Raw genomic sequence first — 27,346 nt, forward strand, 5'->3', positions numbered from 1 at the left:
TATTGAGGACGAGGTCCTGGGCCTGGCGGTCAAGACTCAGACGCACGAGGCACTTCATAAAAAGTGTGCTGACAGGATTGAGGCCCTTGAAAATGGAGCGCGAAGGAAGAACCTTAGGATACTAGGTCTCCCGGAGGGTGTGGAAGGAGTAGACTGTGGAGCGTACGCAAGTAAGATGCTGAGCTCACTGATGGGTGCTGAGGCCCCTGCGGGCCCCATGGAGGTGGAGTGGGCAAATCGGATCCCGGCGAGAAGACCAAAAGCAGGAGAACCACCGAGGGCGATAATCGTGCGATTCTACCGCCTTAAGGACAGAGAAGAGGTCCTGAGATGGGCTAAAAAGGTGCGGAGTAGCAGATGGGAGAATGCGGTGGTAAGGATCTACCAGGATTGGAGTGCGGAGGTGGCGAGAAGGAGGGCGAGCTTCAACCGAGCCAAAGAGGTTTTGCACAAAAGGAAGGTGAAGTTTGGGATGCTGCAGCCGGCAAGACTATGGGTCACGCATCAGGAGAGACACTATTATTTCGAGACGGCGGAGGAAGCATGGTCCTTCATCAATGAAGAGAAACTGGACCGGAACTGAGGGACTGATGCTGCAGCGAACTGTTATTGTTGTTATTATTGTTTTTGTTAATGGGATGGTGAAAGTTAAGCGAGAAGTAAACAGGGAAGGGGGGGGGACACTGGGGAAATGTGGGGGCCGGTGAGGGGGGAGAGGCGGGACATAGTCAGAGAATGGGGAAGGAGAGGGGGAGGGGAAAGGGAGCTGCGCCATAAGAGGCGGGACAGGTAAAGGGATGTTCCCGCGCCAGAAAGAATAAGGCGGGAAAACAGGCGCAAGGCGGATGGGAGTTCCCTCACACCGGGGGGGCCGAGGAGCGAGCAGGAGTAGCCGGGGTCAGTTGAAGTCAGCTGACTTACGGAAGTGATATGGGGGGAGCAATCAAGCTAGATAGGGATCTAGCGGGGGGGGGGGGGGGGGGGGGGGAACGGACAACTGTGTTGCTGCTGCGGAAATCCAAAAGGAAATGGCTGAAGAGAGGGTGGTCGGGGGCGGAATGCGACGCTGGGGGAGCGAGCGGGAGCGCGGAGGCGGGATATGGCACTGGCCTAGAGAAGGTAATGGCTAGTCGACACGGGAGGGGGGCAGGTAGCCCCCCAGTGAGGCTGATCACGTGGAACGTGAGAGGCCTGAATGGGCCGATAAAAAGGGCCCGAGCGCTCACGCATTTGAAAGGACTAAGGGCAGACGTGGTTATGCTCCAAGAGACGCACCTAAAGGTGGCTGACCAAGTTAGGCTAAGGGAAGGATGGGTGGGACAGGTGTTCCACTCAGGACTGGACGCAAAGAACAGAGGGGTGGCCATTTTGGTGGGGAAACGGGTAGCATTTGAAGCAAAGAACATCGTAGCAGATAGTGGAGGTAGATATGTAATGGTGAGTGGTAGGCTGGAGGGAATGGAGGTCGTGTTGGTTAATGTGTATGCCCCAAATTGGGACGATGCGGGGTTCATGAGACGGATGCTGGGGCGTATTCCGGACCTGGAGGCAGGAAATTTGATTTTAGGAGGGGACTTCAATACGGTGCTGGACACAGGGCTAGATAGATCCAGCTCAAGGACTGGAAGAAGGCTGGCAGCGGCCAAGGTATTTAAGGGGATTATGGACCAAATGAGGGGAGTGGATCCATGGCGATTTCTTAGACCCAGGGCTAGGGAGTATTCCTTCTTCTCCCACGTCCATAAAGTGTACTCCCGGATAGATTTTTTTGTTTTAGGAAGGTCGTTGATCTCTAGGGTGGAAGAAGCTGAATACTCAGCCATAGCGGTTTCGGATCATGCCCCACATTGGGTGGACCTGGAAGTAGGAGAGGACAGGGAGCAGAGAACACTCGATTAGATGTGGGACTGATGGCGGATGAGGGAGTGTGTGCAAGGGTGAGGGGGTGTATCGAGAGATACCTGGAGATCAATGACGACGGCGAGGTCCCTGTGGGAGTGGTCTGGGAAGTACTAAAAGCGGTGGTCAGAGGAGAGCTGATTTCTATTGGGGCCCACAAAAGGAAAACAGAGGCCAAGGAAAGGGATAGATTTCTGGGGGAGATTTTAAGGGTGGACAGGGAATTTGCAGAGACCCCGGAGGAGGAGCTGTACAGGGAGAGGAGACGACTCCAGACCGAGTTTGACCTTCTGACCACCAGAAAGGCGGAAGTACTGTGGAGGATGGCACAGGGGAGGAGGTATGAATATGGGGAAAAGGCTAGTCGCCTGTTGGCGCACCAACTGCGAAAGAGGGCAGCAACGAGGGAGATAGGAGGAATTAGGGATGAAAGGGGAGACACCGTGCGAAGGGCAGGAAAGATAAATGAGGTGTTTAAGACCTTTTATGAAGAACTGTATAGGTCTCAGCCCCCAGAGGGAGAGGAGGGGATGCGGCAGTTCCTGGACCAGTTGAAGTTCCCGAAAGTGGAGGAGCAGGCGGTGGCAGGCCTGGGGGCGCCGATTGAGGTGGACGAGGTTATTAAGGGACTGGGAAGCATGCAAGCAGGGAAGGCCCCGGGGCCAGACGGGTTCCCGGTGGAATTCTACAGAAAATATGTGGACTTGTTGGCCCCGTTGTTGGCGAGGACGTTCAATGAGGCCAGGGAAGGGGGGACACTACCCCCGACAATGTCGGAGGGGACGATAGCGCTAATTTTGAAGAGGGACAAAGATCCGATGCAGTGTGGGTCCTATAGACCTATTTCACTATTGAACGTGGACGCCAAACTGCTAGCAAAGGTGCTGGCATCGAGGATAGAGGACTGTGTCCCAGGGGTGGTGCACGAAGACCAGACAGGGTTCGTAAAAGGGAGACAATTGAATGTTAACGTGCGACGGCTATTAGGGGTGATAATGATGCCCTCAGTGGAGGGGGGGGCAGAGATAGTGGCGGCAATGGACGCAGAGAAGGCATTTGATAGGGTGGAGTGGGAGTATTTATGGGAAGTGTTAAGGTGGTTTGGGTTTGGGAATGGATTTATTCGCTGGGTTAGACTACTTTATGGGGCACCGACGGCAAGCGTAGTTACAGGTTGACATAGATCGGAGTATTTCCGATTATATAGGGGAACAAGACAGGGATGCCCGCTGTCTCCATTGTTGTTTGCGCTGGCAATTGAACCTCTGGCCATGGCGCTGAGAGACTCTAGGAAATGGAGAGGGGTGACTAGAGGGGGAGAAGAACACCGAGTTTCGTTATACGCGGATGACCTATTGCTATACGCGTCGGACCCAGCGGGGGGGGGATGATAGAGGTTATGCGAATCTTGAGGAGGTTCGGGGAATTTTCGGGGTATAGGTTAAACATGGGGAAGAGTGAATTATATGTGATACATCCAGGGGACCAGAGTAGAGAGATAGAAGGTTTACCGCTAAGGAAAGTGGAAAGAAACTTCCGATACTTGGGGATTCAGATCGCTAGGAGCTGGGGAACCTTGCACAGACTTAATCTGACACGGCTGGTCGAACAAATGGAGGAGGACTTTAAGAGGTGGGACATGCAGCCTTTATCGCTGGCGGGCAGGGTGCAAGCAATTAAGATGATGGTCCTCCCGAGGTTCTTATTTGTATTTCAATGTCTCCCTATTTTAATCACCAGGACCTTTTTTAATAAAATAGATAGGAGCTTTACGAGCTTTGTGTGGGCAGGGAAAGTTCCGAGAGTAAGGAGGGGGTTCCTTCAGCGCAGTAGGGACAGAGGAGGACTGGCACTACCGAACTTGGGAGATTATTATTGGGCCGCCAATGTGGCAATGATACGTAGATGGATGATGGAGGGTGAGGGAGCGGCGTGGAAAAGGCTGGAGAGAAGGTCCTGTAAAGGGACGAGTCTAGAGGCGCTGGTGACGGCGCCACTACCGTTCTCACCGAAAAAGTACACCACAAACCCGGTGGTGGCGGCAACACTGAACATATGGGGACAGTGGAGGCGACAGAGAGGGGTGCGGGGAGCCCTGGTGGGGTCCCCTATCAGGAACAACCATAGGTTCGCCCCAAGAAGAATGGATGGAGGATTTCAAAGCTGGTACCAGTTGGGAATTAGGAAGGTGGGAGATTTATTCATAGATGGGACTTTTGCGAGCTTGGGAGCACTGGAGGAAAAGTATAAGTTACCCCGGGGATATTTCCTGAGATATATGCAGGTGAGGGCGTTTACTAGACAACAGGTGAGGGAATTTCCGCGGCTCCCGACACAGGGGATACAGGACAGGGTGCTTTCAGGGGTGTGGGTCGGAGAGGGCAAGGTGTCAGAGATTTATAGTGAGATGAGGGAAGAGGGGGAGGAGTTGGTGGGCGAACTAAAAAGAAAGTGGGAAGAAGAATTAGGGGAGGAGATAGAGGAAGGTATGTGGGCTGATGCCCTAAGCAGGGTACATTCCTCTTCCTCATGCGCCAGGCTTAGCCTGATTCAATTTAAGGTGCTACATAGAGCACACATAACGGGGGCAAGATTGAGCAGGTTCTTTGGAGTGGAGGACAAATGTGAGAGGTGTGGCGGGAGCCCGGCAAACCACGCACATATGTTTTGAGCGTGCCCGGCACTGGAAGGGTGTTGGAAGGGAGTGACGGGAGTGATTTCGCAGGTGGTGAAGGCCCGGGTCAAACCAGGCTGGGGGTTAGCTCTATTTGGAGTTGCGGAAGAGCCGGGAGTGCAGGAGGCGAAAGAGGCCGATGTCGTGGCCTTTGCGTCCCTCGTAGCCCGGCGCAGGATCCTACTCATGTGGAAGGAGGCGAAACCCCCCGGACTGGAGGCCTGGGTAAACGATATGGCGGGGTTTATTAAACTGGAGCAGATAAAGTTTGCCCTGAGAGGATCGGCTCAAGGGTTCACCAGGCGGTGGCAGCCATTTCTCGACTACCTAGGGGAACGTTAGAGGGAAGACGGATGACCAGCAGCAGCAACCCAGGGGGGAGGGGGAGGGGGGGAGGCAGTTGAGTATAGGTCAATAGAGTACGAGGTTGTGTTACTTGTATATTATTATTATTATTATTATTGTTAAAAAGTTTAAAAATTTCTGTTTTGTTACTGTTATCGTTTTGCTTGTTTTGTAAGCGGGAAAAATGTTGCTCAGGGAAAAAAATTTCAATAAAATATATTTTTTAAAAAAAAGTATTTGTAGACATGCTATCTGACTACTTAATGCATCACATGGGTACCAAACAACCAGGAAATGACTGATTTTTTCTTTCTCAATTCACATGTCGGTGAACTATCGCTACAAGCCAACATTGGCCATTTTAGCCGAGTTTACTTTTTGTACGGCTCATTTAATTGCCTAAGCCAATTGGACAGCTGGGGAAAGATACAGGCAAGCTACCTTATACACTGTTTGCAGCTCCGGTGTGCTCTGCTACTTCAGTGTCTTAGGGCTAACAGTCCTTCAAAAGAATCAACTGGAATTCAAAATACAAAATACCATAGTGGTTAGCACAGTTGCTTCACAGCTCCAGGGTCCCAGGTTTGATTCCCAGCTGGGCCCCTGTCTGTGCGGAGTCTGCACGTTCTCCCCCTGACTGCGTGGGTTTCCTCCGGGTGCTCCGGTTTCCTCCCACAGTCCAAAGATATGCGGGTTAGGTGGATTGGCCATGCTAAATTGCCTTTAGTGTCCAAAAAATGTTAAGTGGAGGTTACTGGGTTACGGGGATAGGGTAGATACGTGGGCTTCAGTAGGGTGCTCTTTGTAAGGGCCGGTGCAGACTCGATGGGCCGAATGGCCTCCTTCTGCACTGTAAATTCTATGATTCTATGATACCAGTAAAGCTTGATCCCTGATAGCTTCAAAAGTGACAGATAATTTACAACATCTGCAAATTAAAACTGGAATGCAACATCTGTATAAACACTGACTGAAAACACCTTGAACGTTAAAAAGGTCTCACCTTTGTTGTTGATCAGGGTATGCAGCAGACTTGGCCCTCTGTTTCATCTTTTGCAACCTTTGTTGCTATAAAGCACATAGATTTGTTAATTAATCACCTTGGCACAAGTGTAGTATAACTTAATTTTCAGACCAGAAGCCAATGAGGAAGCTCGCAAAATATACAACATATCTAACTTACAGGTGATGCTGCAATCAAGTTTATCTTGAATAACAAGCATTTGTCCGCTGTAAAAGCATGAACCATAACTTCCTCACAGTGGTAATCTCTGGCAGATTGCTGCTCTGGATGGATTTACCCTTGTTGAAATTCCAAAGCCCCTGCTCGCCAAACCTTCCTCAGGCTGGGTGAGACAGGAGCAATGAAACGTGCCCCAGCTGCATCGGCGAGGAGTAATTGGGGCGCAGGAAAGAAAGGAACAGACACTTTTTATGGCACTAGAGGCCATAAAGGAGATGTTTAAACGGACAATTTAAAGGGAGACAGTCAGTTTTAAAGTTAAGTGACTCAGAAAATCCAAGAGGGATAGGGGTGAAAGTAGAGGAGTGAGGAGACCTGGCTGTGTAAGGGGAGTGTGAGTGCAGGGTTTGGGTCAGGTCAGATTAGATGGGGAGGTCCGGCAGGGCTAGTCGGGTCACGTCGAGGCGGGGGGTGTTGGTGTGTACGTGCGGGGTGTCCCAAGCGAGGTTTGGTCTGGCGATTTAAATAGTTACTCTGGAGTTAGGGTAAAACTGGCAGAATTATCAAAAGTTAGCAATTTAAATTGCTTTTGAAGACAGTTCCCAGCTCAGTGCAATAAAGTTAGGCATTTCTGGACAATTGCTGGGTAAAGCCTTATATGGGAACTTCAAACAAACAAGGAACAAAGAACAGCACAGCGCAGGAACAGGACATTGGGCCCTTCAAGCCTGCGCCAACCATGCTGCCCATCTGAATGAAAACCTTCTACATTTCCAGGGTCCAAATCCCACTATTCCCATCCCATTCATGTATTTGTCAAGGCACCCCTTAAACGTCACTATCGTATCTGCTTACACTACCTTCTCTGGCAGCGAGTTCCAGGCTCTCACCACCCTGTGTGTAAAAAAACTTCCCTCGCATATATCCTCTAAACTTTGCCTCTTGCACCTTTTCCTATGTACCCTAGTTATTGACTCTTCCACCCTGGGAAAAGCTTCTGACCATCCACTCTATCCATGCCCCTCATAATTTTATAGACCCTCCACTTCTGTTGTTCCAATGAGAACAAACCGAGTTTATCCAACCTCTCCTCATAGTTAATACCCTCCACACCAAGCAACAGGTGAGGCAGCGCTTCACGTGCACCTCCTTCAATCTGGTCTATTGTACTTCCTGGAAGGCTTCCCCAGTACATCATTGGAGTACCCTGTTCCTGTGCTGTATTATTCTTTGGGGTTTTGGCCAAGTGTGGTATCAGGCTTGGATGGCTGAAGGGCCTGTTCCTGCGCTGTATTGTTCTCTGTACCTTCTAAATGTGGTGCGGGGGAACCAGGATGGTTTTCAGAATTAATCAAAATCTAAATTAATTTGGAATTGTTTTCCGGTTTCCTGACTACATTAGGAGTACTTAGTTCCACCCAAGTATTTATAACTAAACAATCAACAAACTATACATTAAAATGAACAGATAAAGTGCAATTTGAGGAAGAAACAGATGTTAGAGTGAAATTTTGAAATAATGCTTTTAGTTTCTCTAACTTCAGATTGGTTATTTGACTTTACATTTGCACTATTAGCCAAAATACTTCAAGACATCAATAACAACTTATATTTATACAGCATGTTTTAGACAGGACAATGTCTCAAGGCTTTTCACACAAGAGAGTCATTGGGCAGAAGCTTCCATTGAATGAAAGAGGAAGCTAGAAATGGTATTCAAAGGCTTGTTTAAAAAGATAGCTCTCAAGGAGGGAGGTGTGGAGAGACGAGGTGACTCAGGGAGGAAATTCTAGAGCTTAGGACTTATAAGACCAACATCATTACTGTCAGTAGTGGGCAAAGGAATAGTGTATGCACACAAGGCCAGGGTTGGAGGACTGAACAGTTCTTGGATGATTGTACGGCTGGAGGGAGTGACAGAGATAGGGAGGGGCGAGGGTATGGAGGGGTTTTAAATGAAGAGTGGAATAAAGGTGGTGATGTGGGAGCCAATACAGGTCAGTGAGACTTAATGCAGGTTAAAATAGAGGCAAGAGTCTGAGCACAAGGGCTGCACGCTGACACAGTGGTTAGCACTGCTGCTTCACAGCGCTAGGGACCTGGGTTCGATTCCGACCTTGGGTGACTGTGTGGCGTTTGCACGTTCCCCCAGTGTCTGTTGAGTTTCCTTGGGGTGCTTCGGTTTCCTCTCAGTCTAAAGATTACAGATTAGGTGGATTGGCTATGCTAAATTGCCCCTTAGTGTTCCACAATGTGCAGGTTAGGTGATTGGCCATGTCAATGTGTGGGATGACAGGGGAGTGGGGCCATGTACGGTGCTCTTTCAGAGGGTCGGTGCAGATTTGATAGGTTAAAAGGCCTCCTTTTGCACATTAGGGATTCTATGACTCTAAGTTTTTTGAGAGTGGAAGGCCGAAAACCAATCTGAACATCATTGACAGTAGAGATTGGCAAGTAAGCGAGCTTTGTGACTGAGAGGATACAGGCTTGGAAGTTAAGCTCAGGATCAAATAGGATGTCGATGTTGTGAATGGTCTGATTCAGTCTGAGGCAAGGTCAAAGAAGGGGGTGCAATCGATGGTGAGGGAAAGGAGTTTTGAGACAGTCTGAAAAGAATGGCTTTGGTCTTTGCAATTATTAAAGTTGTGGCACATTCAGGATTGGATATCAGACAGGCAGTCTGACAACAGAGGGGGAATTGACAATGGTCCAGATATCAGGGGAGGTGGAGGTCGGATTGGATTTGTTTATTGTCACGTGTACCGAGGAACAGTGAAAAGTATTTTTCTGCGATCAGCTCAGCAGATCATTAAGTACATGAGAAGAAAAGGGAATAAAAGAAAATACATAATAGGGCAACACAACATGTACAATGTAACTACATAAGCACTGGCATCGGATGAGCATACAGGGTGTAGTGTTAATGAGGACAGTCCATAAGAGGGTCATTTAAGAGTCTGTTGACAGTGGGGAAGAAGCTGTTTTTGAGTCTGCTCGTACGTGTTCTCAGACTTCTGTATCTCTTGCCCGATGGAAGAAGTTGGAAGAGTGAGTAAGCCGGGTGGGAGGGATCTTTGATTATGCTGCTTGCTTTCCCCAGGAAAGGCTGTCGTCAGAGTACATGTTGAACCCGATCTTGTTTATTCAGGTGATGTCGGTAGGCCGCAGCATGCACATGAGAATTAGGAGAGTGCCTGGGATAGATCTTTGGGATATCCAGAAGCAATGGTACAGGGGCAGGAAGAGAAGCAACTGCGGAAGATCTTCTGGCTACAACTGGATGGGTAAGATTAGAACAAGGTTGCATTTATTCAGTATAGAGAGTGGTTCCATTTTTGGAATTCAGTTCTTTTTACAAGTGTACTTCAATTCTTGTAAGCTTCCAATTTCTAATATGATCTACTTTCCAAAATTAAGCAATTTTCATACTGTGTTTTAAAGTTACTCAAGTGATGCTCAAGTCTATATGGTTAATTTTTGTTCATTGATCCACAGCATATGGACATTGCTGGCAAGGCCCACGTTTATTGCCCATCCCTACATCAAAGATCAAAATAACCTAGCAATCATAGAATATCAAAGTCAATGAATTAAATTACAAATGATAGCATCCATCAATGATGACAACTGTCACTTGTTCTCACTGTGGATTACAGGTGATGCCAAGATTATCCAATAAGAATGTGCAGAAAGGATAGCAGAAATTCTCTAAACAACTTGCTATTTAAACTGGAAACTGCAATAAAAGAGTAGCTTAAATTTAGAGTGGTATGAGCTGGTAGCATAATTATACCAGCAGTTTTATATCTGCTCTGTAGTCAGGCAAAGCAGAGCTCTGCACTGTGTGTGAAAGACTCCTGAAGGGTGCTCTTGATCACCAGTCTTGGAATGTCAGTGAAATTTTGATGTTAATGCGGAGTAAAACTTAGAAGGGAGTCTAGCTGACCACAATAATCTAAATAAATTCCCAAGTTTGAAGAGTTGGCTTGCATCAGTTGCTATCATATTATGACTAATGTGAAAATCAAGACCAAGTCCTCAAGGGTTCAAGCATTTTCACCGCACTTAGATTGACAACCTCAAATTAAAGTTATTCTGCACTTCATGCATCCAGTTGCATTGACGCAGAAACTGAAGCTTGCCGGCCGATTTGATGATCTCATCTGGTAACTTCAATGACCGCCGGTGACAACTGATCCTAAAGGAAAACACTTCTGGCTGTGGATTTCTAAACAATAATTAATTTGAGTACAGCCAACACCTTTTTGAGTGTATTCTAAGCAAAGCAAGGAGTTTTGTTGCTGAGGGAAAAAAAGCTTAAATGTGATGCGTGTGGTCACTTATAATAAAGCTTGTTAACAGGATACGAGTAAAGACTTTCGCAGATCAGAACCAAATAGGGGCTTCATGCCCTCACCTCCAATAACTTTTTCTGCTTTGCTGCCCTGGCTGCTTCACGTTGTGCAGCATAAAATGCTTCTTCTTCTATCTTTAACTGCTCCTCTTGGGCAACTAACTGCATGTGAACGAAATAAAAAGGGTTAACAAATGATAAACCTCTCTAGGAAAGCAAAAATTATGTTACAAGCATTTTGAGCAGCAGGTCAGCGTTCCTACATAGGAATTTAATAATAAATTGAAAGAATGTACAACTTAATTAAAACGAAAGCAAAAGAAAATGAAATCATAAGTTGGGGAAATTCAAAGTTAAAACAGGATGAGAATGATGATTTTTTTTAGTTTTGCTGTTTTATACTGAAATTTGAGTGAAATATTATTCAAGTCAATATAAAAACTCAGCATTTAGTTTCAAGCACAAAGGAGATAATAGCTTAGCTCGGAATATAGTTATTTTAGGAACAGGCAAAGAATTGGACTCAATCCTTTTCTGTTCGATCTCAATCCGCTATCTCACCCTAATATTCCCCAAATTTCTGGGGCAGGATTCTCCCTTACCCGGTGGGGCGGGGGGTCCCGGCGGACGGAGTGGCGTGAACCACTCTGGCATAGGGCCGCCCAAAGATGCGGAATCCTCCGCACCTTCATGGGCTAGGACCGCCCCGGAGTGGTTGGTGCCCCGCCGGCCGGCAGGATAGGGGCTTGGCGCCACGCTAACCAGCGCAGAAGGGCCTCTGCCGGGCGGCACGTGTCGGAGCACGCGCGGGCGCGCCACGCATGCTGGCGTCATCCCCGCGCATGAGCTGGAGGGTTCGTCTCCGCATCGGCCATCGCGGAGGAACAAAGCGGCCGATGCGGAGGAATAGAGTGCCCCCATGGCACAGGCCCACCCGCGGATTGGTGGGCCCCAACTGCGGGCCAGGCCACTGTGGGGGCACCTCCCAGGGCCAGATCCCCCCGCGACCCTGCCCGCACCGCCATGTTCCGCCGGTAAGGGGCCTACTGTAATTTACGCCGGCGGGACCGGCTACAGACGGGCGTTACTTCGGCCAATCGTGGGCCGGAGAATTCAGGCGCCCCCGGCGCCCATTGAGTCGCGCTGGACCCCGCCATTCTCCGAGGCGGGCGGCGCGACCCACGCCGGGACGGTTTTTGGGGGGCGGGAGAATTGGGAGGACGGCGGGGGCGGGATTCACGCCGACCCCAGGCGATTCTTCCACCCGACGGGGGGGGGGGTCGGAGAATCCCGCCCCTGTTCTTTCAAAGAAATATATGGTTGTCTTTGTTCCATATTATTATGACAGATATTCCTCCATGTGTATGAAAAAGCTCTAAATACCCAACTTGCTTCTAGTTTCCTATTGCTTAGGCCAAGTAATAGTTTCTAATTTTTAAATCTGTGTGAACAAATAGGTTGTGCTGCCGATTTTCCTGCAAAAGGCATTTGTTTTTTGAGAGATTGAAGGAATAATTACCTCGCTCATATGGGGAGGGAAGGTGGCCAGAGTTGGAAAGGTGCTGCCACAGAGAGGAAGGCAGGCAGGGGGTTTGGGTCTTCCAAACCAGATTTATTATACTGGGAGGCGAATGTGGAGAAGGTGCGGAGCTGGTCAGAGGGGTTGATTCCCAGTGTGTCAGAATGGAGGAGAGTTTGTGCAGGGGGTCGGGATTGAAAGCACTAGCAACAGCGCCGCTCCCGATAGCCCCGGGGAAATACTCGGAATCCGGTAATAATAGCTTCATTGAGAATTTGGAGGCAGTTTCGCCAACACTTCGGGATGGTGGCAGGGTCAAGGGAAATGCCGATTCGGGGGAACCACAGATTTGAGCCAGGGAAGTGGGACGGAAATTTTCGGGAATGGGAGGAGGAGGGGATTGAGACACTAAAAGATTTGTTTCTTGGGGGTATGTTTGCAGGATTGAAGGACCTGGGACCAAAGTATGGGCTGGAGCAGGGGGAAATGGTTATATACATGCAGGTTTGAGATTTTGTCAGGTAGGAGTTACAGAGCTTCCCGGTGGAGCCGGCCTACACAATGCTGGAGGAGGTGCTGACGACAGGGGGGACTGGAGAAGGGGGTAGTGTCGACGGTTTACGGAGCTATTTTGGAAGAGGAGAAGGCACCACTGGATGGGATCAAAGCAAAGTGGGAGGAAGAGTTGCGAGAGAGTATGGAGGAGGGGTTCTGGTGTGAGGTGCTCCGGAGAGTGAACGCCTCCACCTTGTGCGCGAGGTTGGGGCTGATACGGCTGAAGGTGGAATATAGAGCACACCTCACAAGGGCGAGGATGAGCCGGCTCTTTGAGGGGGTAGAACATGTGTGTGAACATTGCGGGGGGGCTTAGCAAATCATGTTCATATGTTTTGGTCCTGTCCAAAGCTGGAGGATAACTGGAAGGAGGTTTTTAGGGTAATCTCTAAAGTGGTGCACATGAAACTGGACCTGGGCCCTCGGGAGGCAGTTTGGAAACGGGTGCGGAGGCAGATGTTGTAGCCTTCGCCTCATTGATTGCCTGAAGGCGGATCCTGTAGGGATGGAGAGCAACCTCTCCACCGTGTGCCCTGGCGTGGCGGGGGGATCTGTTGGAATTCTTGACTCTTGAGAAGGTTAAGTTTGAACGGAGGGGAAGGATGGAGGGGTTTTGCAATTCATGGGTGCTATTCATTATGCACTTTCAAGAATTGGATAACATTGAAAATTAGGGGGGGGTGGGGGGACAATATGTTAATGGTGACTATGGGTGATTCCTGATTCCTTTTTGTTATTTGTTTATGTTAACATGCGGGCAGTTGTTTGGCGGTTGGTGGGAGGATGGGATTGTTATTGATATGGGGATTGACATTATATTCGCTACTGCTTATTGTTTATTGTTGGTGGGTGCAAATTTGGGAGAAAATGTGAAAAAGGAGAATTTAAAATATGATACGAATGGTGGACCAAAATCAACAGCACGCCCGCCACATTTAATTAAATATTTAACGGTCAATTAGGCTTGTTATCAAGCCAATTGATCCTAACAATACGCTGCCCATGCCATAAAATAGCTGGCGGGCCTTCAGCAAAACCCCATCTATGCCTGGAAGGCCCTCTTTAACCATTTCAGCTAATACATGCTTAATTATTTCTTCAGAATTTGAAATCTGCAGTCTAGTTAAAATCAACGTCCAATTAACATGCTAAACTAGCTTGAGGGATAATTGACCTGTGTTAATTTTGATTCTGTTTTTTCCTAATTTCAATAGTTGCTCCTGTAGGCAACAAAATAGACCATCAACTGGAGAGGTTAAAGCCTGATTTCCGATCCTGTGGAGTTTATCGCAACCACAGGAAGCATTGAGCAGAGGTCAGTCATCTCACTACAGTGGCAGGGAAAAATTTGATGCAATAGTCATGCACAACACCGCTAGCAGAATGCAGACTCAATATCACTAGAGATATCCTCGTGTACAGGCAAAGCATACGCAATTCCAGCAGAAATATAGGGGGAGGGAAAGAGTAAGGAGGAACAGGAGTATATCAGGTACAAGTATATTGTTAAATGGATTCAAGGCAGATGAAGTAGAACAAGGCACAAATCCTCTTCTTGATAGTAGATTGATTCACAGGGTGTAGCATTACAGGTATCGGCCTCTGACCTACTGATCCCCTCATAAAAGTAATCACAACTTCAAAATTGTGAAGTAATTTAACAGTTTTGAAAAAAAGTCACTATTTAATGTTTGTAGTCTTAGTTTACACCTTTTTCCTTTGCCAACTAACACATCATTTTCAGTTTCCCTTTAAGCCATGGAAATACTAGATAATGTTTCTGTAACCTCATACATCAGAGACATAAGAACCAGCTAGCAGAGCCTGCCGTGAAAGAAAATAAACTTGCAGCAACAGCTTAAGTGTCAGTTCTACTTTAAAAAAAGAATGATTGTAGATATTATTCTCATTTCCTCCCACAAATATTTGCATATGCTGTGTTACTATCAATCAGCAGCCAGTTGGATTGAGGGAGGGGGACCGCTGAGGACTGGGAAGGGGAGACTGTGAGCACTGAGGTGAACTATAGGTCAATTTGTGGTCAAGTGCTTGACAGTCCTGCTCGGTTTCTAGTACTTAAGACACACAGAACCAGTTCCACAAAGATATTCTTCTCCCTGCCCATATCAGATACTTGTTCTGCGAAATGAAAAGTATGTGCCAAAGTCGACAAGAATTTCTATTATTCAACTGCTACAAGCCCGAGGCAGGAGGTAAATAGAATGGTGTCACGTTCCTTACTCCAATCATCTTGGCCCTTTTGGAGAGTGATCTCCCAAAATGCTCTGTTTTAGGCAAGCTTAGAAGCGGTCATAAACCTCAGCTTTGGATTTAACCAGGATATCTTTTGAAACTGTACTTGTGCCCCAATGCACAGAAAAAGGATCATCTGTTTTATTCTTCACATCTTCTAACATAGTTAATTACTCCATTCCATAAAACAATCCTGTTTTGTTTATCCAGCTATTTCAGCTGAAAATTGAATTTTGATTGTTCAACTCTTAGGAATCTGAAAAGTTGTAAGAAGCAGACAGAAATGTTAGACTCAGAATGCTGTGCCTCAAGAGAGGTATGACGTGGGCTCCAACCCATAACACCCTGTCTCAGGTGCACCATTCTTGGAAAGCACAGAGCTGATACCAGTGCTGCTGCATATGATACAGCTGCCTTCAAACAGATGCAATTTTTGTCAGTGGGATTTCCAAAACATGATTTATGGATTTTAAAAATTGTCAGCAAAAGATTAAAGTCTGCTGGAGTTATTTGGAGATCAAGAATCCCTTTAGCGGAGGTCAGCCCCTAGTAGTTCAACGTAACAAAAATCGGTTATCATCCAAAATATGAGCGAAATACCATCAACCACACAACAAAAGTTTCTCTACCTCACCTTATTTTTCTCTTAATTTATTTGGATACTTGAACAACAAAGAACAAGCTGAATTATCCTCATCATACCTCAGTCTGGAGCTGCTTGTCCACCGTCACTTGCTTCTGAGCAATAACATCATACTGTCTATCATGAAGAATTTGGACTTCATCTTCATTAATTGGTCTGTAAGATTGGAATGGCATGGCTGTAGTAACCGCATTCTCATCAAAAGCTCAATTGTTACGATCAACACAGAGAAGCTATTTCTGCTACATTACAGATAGTAATTCTTAAAAAATATTCACCGCATGAACTGCAGCTACTCACAAATGATGGCCCACCATTACCTTCTCAAGCACCACTAGATATGAAGTTTAAATGCTGGCTGCCAGGATGCCCACATTTCGAACATTTAATGTAAAAACAATTTTTTTGATTTGAACTTAAAAAAAAAAATCACAATACTACTCAATACTTGTTTCCTGGGATGTTATTAATACCCCATTCTAAAACAAGGAAGCTAATATGATAACATTCGGGTGAACAGTTGAATTTTACAATAAAAAGTTAAGTGAGGTAAATAGATGTACCAGAGTATTTTTGAAGAAACATTATTTGCAAACAACTGCCCTTAAATAATATCTGAACATGCAAAAAAGTGCACAAGAAAAGACTGGCTGATCAATTGAGCCTGTTCAAGTTGTAACATTATCAAGATTATCACATTACTACAATACAATACTATTGCTCTGACAAGTTCAGGCACTGTAGCATGCTTCAGCTAGAGTCCACACAATGCAAAAGGCAATACAGGGTTTATGGAATTACTTATTCTAAACAAAAGACAAACAATCACATGTATTTCCTTAAAGCAGCTATTTGCCTACAGATTCCTAAAAGTAGATGAATTAGTAATATATGTCCCACACCACTGCTTGTGGAAAGTTGGAGGACTGGCTATTTTATAAATATAGAGCATATTATTATACAAGGAACAGGCACTACAGCCCATTCTGAAATGCTGAATCTATCAGCCATGGCTTCGGCGTAACAAAGCTTGCGGAACAGCTCAGCAATTATGACAACCTCGTTCATATTTCTCATTTAACTGTGCACCTGCAAATGCCACAAGCTGCTGTCTGCTTTACACCATGGGAAAGATGAGTAATGACAGCCTCACCATTATTATTTCTATAAATTCTTGACGTCAGGAAAAGAAAGTGATGTCGGCACAGAGGAAGAGCTGATTGATGAGTAGCTGGGAGTAATTCTATTTTCTAGTCTCCAGTTTGTAAATAATAACATATAAAGTAATGGCAAGACAGCTCGGCCACGTGCAATGTGCATCCTGCATGATGTGGGAAAGTCTTGACTCTCACGATGGTCTTGACAACCACATGCGCAGGATCACCAGCTGCAGAAACATGAGGTGCGAGTTTCATAACTCGAACAATAGCTGAAGTCACAGTGGTGCATCCAAAAGGCGGAGAACTACATGGCAAGCACGTTTAGGAAGGTGGTCACATTGTGGGTTTCTAGGCTGCAGACGGAGGGGGAATGGGCTGACAGCCAGACAATCTAGGACCACCAGGCAGGTAGTGCAGGAGCCCATCTTGCACACTAATGGGTTTCAGTTTTGGATACTTTTGAGGGCGATGGTTCCTCAGAGGACTGCAGCCAGAGCCAGGTTTATGTCACTATGGAAAGCTTAGCTGCACAGAAGGGGAGGAAGAACAGTGGAAATCAATAGCGTTAGGGGTTTCAATAGTTATGGAACAGACATGTGTTTCTGGGGCTGTAGACGTGACTCCAGGATTGTAAATTGCCTCCCTGGTGCCAGGGTCAAGAATGTCCCCGAGTAGCTTCAGGACATTATTATGGGAGAGGATGAAAGCCGGAGGTCGTGGTCCATAGAAGTACCAACAGTATAGGTAGAAAGAAGGAGGAGGCCCTAAAAGCAGATGAGAAAGTTAGGAAAGAGATTAAAAAGCAGGATTAAAAAAGGTAGTTTACAGAAAAAGGATGATAAAGCAAATTAACAAATGGTTTGGGGGGGGGGGGCGGCCTTTAGATTTCAGAAGCACTGGGACTAGTCCTGGGGCAGGTGGAATCTGTATTAGTAGGTTGGGTTACAGCTTAGCAACTTTGGGACCAATATCCTCACAAGGTGATTTTCTCGTGCTGTTGGGGGAAGGGTATAAACTAATTTGGCAGGAGGATGGGAACCTGAGAGGGAATTCAGGTAGGTGAGAAACAAAGCTGGTAATGGATGCAAGAAAAGTAGCATGCAAAATTGGAAAGCAATGGAAACAAAGGGCAGTATCAAACAGGATTAAACTGCACAAACAACTACAAGTACAAGTACAGGTTCCACCTGCCCAGAACTAGTCCCAGTGCTTCTGAAATCTAAACCCATGCCGGTTTGAGTCAGATGTAAGTTAATAACTGAGACTTCAAAAGGAATTTAATTTTTCATCCAACACTTCACTTTCAAAATATGAACCTTCTCCTCTCATTCACCTGTATCTCCCTGCGACTAACACATTTTTTGCATTGGCACAATTGACAAAACCAAACCTCAAGAAATCATCTTTATACTGCTTTGTTCCCGAGTTAAGTTTCTTCTTTGTAAGCTGTTCTGCCATGGACTATCCGGAGCAGCTCTCTGCAGCATATTCAGTTGAGAGATCCTGGCCAGTAGGCACGCTGATGTGCATCTCTGGCCGTCTCTTCCTTGTAACAAAACAACCCATCTTCACAGTCCTCTTGCCTTGCTCGCTCGCAGCTAGAAAATGGAAGCTCTCCTCCGAGCATTTGCGCCAAAAGAATGTACATACAGGGCACGTGACGTTAAATGTGCATGGCGCACTGACCTGCTCACTGCTTCCGCTTATGGTCGGAATACTGCACACAGCCTCATTGCATTCTCATTCTGAAGCCTGTAGCGGCCATTGGGCACTTCCCCTGCGATCGGGACCACCGTGGGAATGCCGTGACTGATCGATCCACGAACCTCCCGACACCAGCTCGTGGGTTGTGACCCGCACTTTGAAAAACCGTGAACTAGAGAATGGGCTACTTAAGATCTAGTATTGTGCATTAAGGGCTAAATAATAATCTCATAAAGGAGCCTTTAGGGGAGTGACCATAATGTTATAGAATCTTACATTAAGTTTGAAAATGATGCAATTCAATCTGAAATTGCAGTGTTCAATCTAAACAAAGGAAACTATGAAGGTATACAGATCACGTTGGCTGTGGCTGATTGTAACACTACATCAAAAGATATGATGGTAGACAGGCAATAGCTAACATTTAAAGAATTAATAAATTGTTTACAGTAAATATACATTCCTTTGAGGCATAAGCATCCAACTGGAAACATGATCCAACTGTGACTAATAAGGTCAAGAAGGTATTAGATCAAAGGAAGAGGCAAATAAAGTTGCCAAAAAAGTGAGGATTGGGAGATTCTAGAATCCAGCAAAGCAGGATCAAGAAATTGACAAAGGAAAAATCAAAGCATGAATGCAAACTAGCAAGAAACATAAAAAGGTAAATGAAAAAGCTTCTATAGGTATATAAAAAGGAAAAGATTAGTAAAGACAAATGTGGGCCCATTGCAGACAGAGACAGGAGAACCTATAATGGGGACTAAAGAAATGGTAGAGAAAGTAAACAAATACTTTGTCTCTGTCTTCATGGAGGAAGACATAATGAAAGTCACCATAGCCCCAGAGGGCCATAGGCTGTTCTCCCCTTTCAGAGAGGTGGTGTTTTAAACTGAGGGTTAAACCAGACGAGGCTGAGAAGGAGCCTTCATGATAACCTCAGCTGGTACAGGAATTGAACCCGCGATGTTGCCGTCACTTTGCACCACGATCCTGCCAACTGAGCTAACTGACCTCCCATGAAGGTACAGCAAACCTCCCAGGGGTACTAAAGAAACAAGGGGTAGAGAAAATGAAGAACTAAAAGAAATTAGTGCTAGTTAAAAGTAGAAGAAATTAATGGATCTGAAGGTTGGTAAATCCCCTGCACCTGATGATCTACATCCCAGAGTATTGAAAGAGGTGGCTGTAGAGTTAGCGGATGTGCTGGTGATCATCTTCCAATTTCTTCTCTGATTGGGAGGTCGCGGCATAGTGGTAATGTCCCTCGACTAGTAATCCAGAGACACAGGCTGATGCTCTGGGGATGTGTATTCGAATCCCATCGCGGCAGATGGTGACATTTAAATTCAATAAAAATCAGGAATTAAAGGTCTAATGATGACCATGAAACCGAAGAAATCTGCCATCTTTACCTGGTCTGCTTCATGGAACGCCAAATCCACAGCAATGTGGTTGACTCTTAAAAGCGCTCTGAAATGGCCTAGCCAGCAACACCCACATCACATGAATGAATAATTTTTTGAAACATTCCATAGATTCCAGAACAGTTCCTGCAAATTGGAAGGCAGCAAGTGTAACCTCATAATTTAAGAAAGGGAGGAGAGAAAGAGTTCTGTTAGCCTGACATAGCAGGAAAAATACTAAAATCTATTATAAAGGATGTAATAACTGGATGATTGGGCAGTATCAACATGGATTTATGAAAGCAAAATCATGTTTGCCAAACCAGTTGGAGTTTATTTTGAGGATATATCTAGAAGAATAGATAAGGCAGAAGCAGTGGATGTGGTGTATTTGGATTTTTAGAAGGCTTTTAGTAATGTCCCACATACCAGGCTTGTAAAACTGCTTTTCATGCGAGCAGCCACATTTCAGTTTTTTTTCTCACTTGGGGGCCGATGAGCAAATTTTAATACGATTTGCCACAAATTAAAAATGAATTTCAATAAAGCGTTGAGGTATGAAGAAACAACTAAATCAATAAATTGATAACTCAAATTCTGAGTAATTAATAAAGATGACCATTAGACTGTGAGAGGGTCAAATTGTGTTTTTCACCTCCCTATCCAGTCGCAGGGTACTTATTAACTCACTCTCACCCACTGTATGGCTATGTGTGTGTGTGTTGATGTGCGGCGGTGAGGGTGCGTGAGTGAGCCACATTCTCTCTCATGTTCACACATACTGACAGCCAGCCTCCCTCCCCCACTGCTGCCTGTCAACTGCTTTAACTCTATCCCATTGCCTGACATCTGCTTTGTTGCTCCGTCTCTCTCACCCTCCGAAAACCTCTCTCCCCAACAGCCTCACTCTGCGGTTGCACTGTATTTTTAAGCAACAGGATGAAGAAAGCTGCTCCTCCAGCGACCAGTTCCCTCCCACTCTTGCTGTTGTTTGGCTCACTAGTGATCCTGGCAATGGCAAGCACGGGAGATAAATGGTCCGGTGATTGGAGGAGCAGTTAGTTGTTGAAGAATCTTTGAATTTAGTTATTTACATTTTTTGAAGCGTTCTACAAGTCAGATAGAGAGCTCTGGCGGGCCCGGTAGTGGCCCATGGGCCATATTCTTCTGGACAAGCATAGTACAATTAGAGCACATGAGTCTGGGTGGTAATATACTGGTAAATATTGAGACTTGGTTAATGCAGGAAAACAGAGCAAGAACAAACAGGTCATTCTCAGGTTGGCAGGCGGTGACTAGTGAGATATTGCAAAGATCAGTGATTGGGCCCCAGCTAGTTACAATCTACATCAATGAATTAGATGTGGGGACAAAATGTAATATTTCCAGATTTGCTGATGACACAAAACTGGGTGGGAAATTGGGTTGTGAAGAGGATGTAAATAAACTTCAAGGGCATTTAGACAGACTAAGTGAATGGGAAAGAACAAGGCAGATGGAACATAACGTGCAAAACAATTATCCACTTTTGGTAAGAGAAGCAGAAATGCAGAGTATTTCTTAAATGGTATGGGATTGGGAAGTAGTGATGACTAAAGGAACCTGCGGTGTTCTTCCTCATAAGTAACTGAAAGTTAACATGCAGATGCAGCAAGGAATTGAGAAAGAAAACAGTATGTTGGCCTTTATTGCAAGAGGATCAGTACAGGTGTAAAGATGGCTTGCAGCAATTGTATAGAGCCTTGGTGAGGCCATATCCTGAGTATTGTGTACAGTTTTGGTCCCCAAAACGACATAGTTGCCAGAGAGGGACTGCAACAAAGGCTCACCAGACCAGTTCCTGGGATGAATGGATGTTTCCCCCTCGCTGGTGGATGTAGAACCAGGGAACATCATTTCAGAATAAGGAATAGGACCAAGATTCATTCAAGAGGATGGCAAATCTTTTGAATTCTCTACCCGTGAGGAATGTAGAGGTTCAGTCATTGATTACGTTCAAGATGGAGATCAACTGATTCTGAATATAATGATCCCAGACCAGATCCCAACAATTGCTAGAATACTAGGCTGAAACCCCAATATTTTATTTGATGAGTAAGACTGTGAGAAAAGGATGCTTTGCTCCAGAAGTGATTTCATGCTCAAATTGGGATATGGCATATTAAACCAAACTTTATTATTAATAGTGTTACTGACTTTATCATAAAGACAATAGCTTTCCATTACTAGTTAAACAATGCTGAGCAATATCATGAAATGATAACCCTTAACTGTTATCTTTATCTCCACTCAAACAAAATCCATCTTGGGTCAAAATCCACTTTTAAATACATTTAGCAGACTCAGAATACTTGCTGTAAACGGATGTCTTCGATAAACCACTTTGAGAAAGAGAGATCATTCAGGAACCAGCTGCAGATTCTTACCGGTCTTAAACTATTATTTAAATTGCCAGCCGAAGACACTGCTCTTGTCCTGTACATAGGCAAATCTTTAACTCACTGTCTTAAGAACAGCTGCTGGTCTGGTCCAAGTCAAATTTTTAATTGAACTGGGTGGTACGGTGGTGCAGTAGTTAGCACTGATGCCTCACAGCACTGAGGAGCCAGGTTCGATCCTGTCCCCGGGCCACTGTCCATATGGAGTTTGAACATTTTAACCGTGTCTGTGAGGGTCTCACCCCCACAACCCAAAATAGATGTGCAGGGCCGGTGAATTGACCACACTAAATTGGCCCTTAATTGGGAAAAAAAAGAACTGGATAAATCTTTAATTAAACTGTTTTTCCCAGAAACTGCTAGTTTGTCCACAGGCAGATCTAAACTCACTGTATTGAGATCAGCTTCTTCTCTGGTTAAAACTAAACTGAAAACTGCAAGACCTGACTGCTTCAGCTCCTGGCTCTTCCCATTAACTATGTCATCTTATTGAAACTTAACACAATATCTCTAATTATCCACTCCCCAAGGAAGCTTCTTAATATAAACAAAGTTCTATTAGCCCAACTTTCGCAAACAATATCCCCGGCTGGAATCAATTATGATTTTACTTTAATATGCATTAATAATTGCACCTCTATCTCCAAAAAGCCTTGTTGCCTTTCAAACCAGGATTGTTAAAAATGTGACTGCTGCAGTCACACACTAACTCAGGTTTTTAACCCTTGCTGCACCAACCACATGTAATACAATACATCTGAAATTTATCACTATATTAAAAGACATCAAGGCATTTGGGAATGGTGTGGGAAAACGGGCAGTTGAGGTACAAGATCAGCCATGATCGAGTTGAATGGTGGAGCAAGTTCAAAGGGCTGAAACATATACTATTTCCTATGACTGAGTTTGTTTGATGAGGTAATAGAAAGGGGTGAAATGGTTATTGCAGTTGATCTGGTGTATATGGACTTCCAGAAGGTGTCATGCCACATGATAGGCATGTCAGCAAAATTGAAGCACATGGAATGAAAACGGTGGCTGCAAGCATAAAGAATGAGCTAAAAGCCAAAAAGCAGAGAGCAGTGGTAGTTGGCTGTTTTTTCAGTCTGGAGGAAGGTATAAGGTTGTGTTTCCTAGAGGTCACGACATGGACAAATGATTTTCTTGATAATATATTGACGATGAAGACTTGGAAACGTGGATGGTAAACGTGGTCCCTCATGATGGTGAAGTTGTGCAGCATGCAGCAGACCACAATGAATCCTGACATGCACTCAGTTGAGTCTTGCAGGACTCCTCTGGAGCAGTCCAGGCTAACGTTTTGTTCACTCACATTTAATGCAATAGCCTAGCCATCACAGTATGCATCATGTGCATACACCGGACACAGGAGTATCAGCCACATGAATAACCCTTTCACCCAGCTGGTTCGCCATGATGGTTCAATTACTGCAGACTGCTGCCAAGATACCAGGATTGATCTGCTACCTATGGTCACACACCATAATGGAATTTGTTTTGGTTGGGGTACATCTCTGTAGAAGTCAACTATTTCCTAACACACCTGATAGGTAAAAGATAGCTATTTAGGATAAATATTAAGCCCCAGTTTTACCCATTTTAAATTAAGGATTTCAACACTCTCATAACCTCAGGTCATCTCAAAACATAGCTTACAAAACAGCATAACACAGCATAATTCACTTTACTAAGTTCCATTATTCTAGCAAGACAGTACAACATAAAAACAACAGAAACACAAAAAGAACCTGACACATACAAAAGCAGTAGAGATTAAAACAAACACTTTAACTGAACTAATGAATATATTTTTCAAGACAGTGTCCAAGGACAGGGCAGGGTCTATAGCAACAGTATAGCAACGACACAGTAACATGAAGGCTCTATTGTTATAACAGCTAAATCAGCAAAAGACCAGTTCAAACTGGTCTTGATAACAGCACAATATCGCATTCCTTAACATACACAAGTATATAGACACAAAACAATTAAAACTAATGTTGCATATTAAAGATGGACGGTTTGCCGTCAAATCAGATGCGTTTGAGTCTAACCCAAACCAATTAAGATTATATTGGGGTGTAATTAGATGGCTAAAGACAGATATGATACAATATAACTGAGACGTTTTGGTCGGCCATTTTTAGCTGGAGCATTAGCTGGATTACTCTCTCTTTCATGAATCATCTATACTTTGATCTGAACTATTCACTGTGTCCCTGTCTTCATATTTCATTTTCAGACTTTGACTTCTAAAGTTATAGCGAGCTGTTTGCTTAAGCAAGATGATCATTTATGGTATTCTTTGAAGGTTTCAAATTGTCTACGAATTGCCTTTTAAATGACTCTCAAATTATAATCAATAGAAGACAAATAAAACAATTCTTATTTGCTCCCGAGAAGTTTTAACTTAAATTTCTACTGAGTTCTAGTAATCGCAAAGTGCTACTAGTTCCGCAAGGTAGATCTATCAACTTGGCGAGTCAGGCAGGAGGGGGAGTTCTGAAACGAGATTGGACGACATCAGAGAGGTTCGGGAGCTTCGGAAATAATCGGAGGAGCCAGCCAGGACCCACGGCTAGACTAGGGCAAGGAATATCTTTTTCACTCATTAAAAGTCTTAAAGCCGCATCGATCAGTGCCTCGACCCCTGAAAAGGACATTTTTATAGATGGTGTTAAATCAATCAGGTACCGGTTGTTGAGACTAACACAGCCTACACACAGTCAGTGACCAAGAAAAAGTTAGGTGAAAGGTTGAATTTATGGCTGATCCAGATCCTAAGATAGATTCAGAGCCTTTAGCATGCAAAAAATTACTCCCCACGATGTCCAAAGGAGGTTGTTGGGTACCCAATGTCTCTATTGAAGATATGTTGGGAGATTTTGCGTCTTTCATTCGTAGACAATTTGATCTATGTGAAATCTCAAGAAAAATTGAATCAAAGTATGATATCCCCAGAGGACAGTGGTCCTTCGATAATATCAAGAGAGCATGGGGAAAATGCACACAATTGCACGGTGCAGAATGTGCAAAATGGTCCCTGGAAATTATGGGACAAATAGGCAGACAGCAAGAAATGACTATTAAAAATAAGTGATCACGAGCTTAAGCCCACTAAAGATCAACTAATTGCAGTTGTTGAGGAATTACGAGATGCAAAATCCAAACTTGAGCATTATGATGAAATTAGAACAGAATTGAAAAACAAAGCCTCTAAAGTCCAGCAGCTATCTTTTCAAATAGAAGAATTGCAACATCAAGTTTTTGAAGTGGAGTCAAAATACCAACAGTTGCAAACAGAAACCGAGCAAATCAAAAGTCAAAATTGCCAGTTACTTGAGGAAAAATGTATTTTGGGAAGTGACATGGACACAATGAAATGTCATAACAAATTACTGACAGACAAATTAACAGCACAAGAGACTTCAAATCTGTCTCTAAAAAAATCAGCTGAACTCTCCAAAGCAAACAGCGCCACCAACCGGACAATTCGAAATGATGTTAACCAAGACCAAGGTGTACACTAAATCAAATCTTACATTATCGCAAGCTGCTACTGACATGAAAACAATGAATACACTGATCGAGGTTCCACAAGGGGGGTCTGGCCAAATGAACTATCTGTCAAGGACACCTTTACCCCAGAACAAACCGTTATCTTACTCGGAGGCCGACCACAAAATGCTGCTGGCCATGATCCAAAAGCCTCTCATGGCAGCTTTTATAGACTGTGAGATTTTTAAACAAGAAAAGCCTGTTCAGTTAAGCGACGAGCCTAATGGCAAACAAAGTGTAATACAACTTAACCCATTAAGCACTAAACAGCCACCAGAACTGTCTGCAGCTTTAAACTTGATCCTACCCAGACCTCAGTCCGAAACCTCAATTGCTAACAAAAGCATGTCAATCGTTGCCTCTCCCCCTCTGTTAACGACAAATCCAACCCTTGCATTCACTTCAAAAAAGAATTCCAGAAGATTCCTTTCCCGTGTTGAAGATGGCCATTTTGCGAGTTTCAGATTTCATGGTTGCAGACTGGTTTACGATGAAGGCTAGCCTCCTGTCTACAGGGATATGGGACAAGTCACCTATCGCCAAAAAGTTGCCAAGAACTGTCAACTTGAGAAAACTGTCATTATTTTGAATGTTGCTTTATTAATTTTGAGAAATTAACATATCTGGTTAGCTGTGCTTCCTTTAATAGAATCAACAAATTCATCTACACGAAAACCAAGATACAGCGCACGATTGGTTCAGTCATATATTTAATAAGTTATTGTGTTTGATATTTTAAAATAAATATTTAAAATTAGCCTGGAAATTAAAACTTCAAACAATGTGGAAGCTGGTTTTTAAAAAATACCAACTCTGATTAAAAGCAAATCTATATTCCAAAAGAACACATCGTTCAAAGACATTTGATAACGGGAATTTGGCAGCAAATCCAACTTTTACTCCCAGTCCATTTGAGTGACGTGTATGAAAATCTTTTAGAGATGCAAATAGCATCATTCCAATTTATCCATCCACTATACGCCCTTTTTGTCTGTGCAGGAAAATTAACCCTTTCAACAAGTTTTGTGAATAATCCAGAAGATGTCAAAGACTTAGCAATTCACATCCAAAAATCTATTAACTTATGGAAATCTGCAGGCTACCCACTAAACACCTTTTCAGGATGGCACCAACTTAAACAAAACCCTAACGAAAAATCTCAACATCTTAACCTCCCAACTAATATTAAACAAAAAGGATCAATTTGCCTCATCAGTAAGAACCCTAAAGGGATACAAATGGGTAATAGTGTTTGTACTAATTATGTAGATGTTAACACAGCTTATAAAATGTACAAACGATCGCTTACAAAGAGTTATGCGGTCCTCAAGGATAACAGGCATACCTAACCTTAAAAATAATAAAACATTCTCAGACCAATGATTCTTAGAACATATTTACTTATATTCTGCTTATAATGGAACTTATTTTATTTGTTTAAAAAAAAACGTTCATTCAAGATTTTCAATAAATGTTTACAAAACACTCCAAAAAAATATACATATGCCATCCCCTCCAACAACTTAAACCACTAAACATTAAACTATCTAACAAACTAAGAACAAAAATGAGGCAAACGCCCCTTACAATAATAAAAACAAGCCAAACCCCGCCCCCCCCCCCGGGTTGCTGCT

At 44.4% G+C, this 27,346-nt stretch overlaps 1 protein-coding gene across 6 annotated transcripts in view; it reads right to left on the reverse strand.

Annotated features, from left to right (window-relative positions):
- Window positions 1-27,346, reverse strand: part of ap1ar (adaptor related protein complex 1 associated regulatory protein) — a 155,723-nt gene that overhangs the window by 31,791 nt on the left and 96,586 nt on the right. For 4 of the 6 annotated variants that reach the window (XM_072495885.1, XM_072495884.1, XM_072495888.1 and 1 more), the window contains exons 5-7: window positions 15,485-15,581; window positions 10,519-10,617; window positions 5,922-5,986 (exon numbers count right to left, since the gene is read on the reverse strand). In XM_072495885.1, coding sequence (XP_072351986.1) covers window positions 5,922-5,986; window positions 10,519-10,617; window positions 15,485-15,581 — 261 coding nt within the window. The remainder of the gene's footprint in view (window positions 1-5,921; window positions 5,987-10,518; window positions 10,618-15,484; window positions 15,582-27,346) is intronic. The other 2 variants (XM_072495887.1, XM_072495886.1) reach the window with 1 other exon arrangement.

The sequence above is a fragment of the Scyliorhinus torazame genome, chromosome 3 (assembly GCF_047496885.1).
Source record: "Scyliorhinus torazame isolate Kashiwa2021f chromosome 3, sScyTor2.1, whole genome shotgun sequence".
NCBI lineage: Eukaryota > Metazoa > Chordata > Chondrichthyes > Carcharhiniformes > Scyliorhinidae > Scyliorhinus > Scyliorhinus torazame.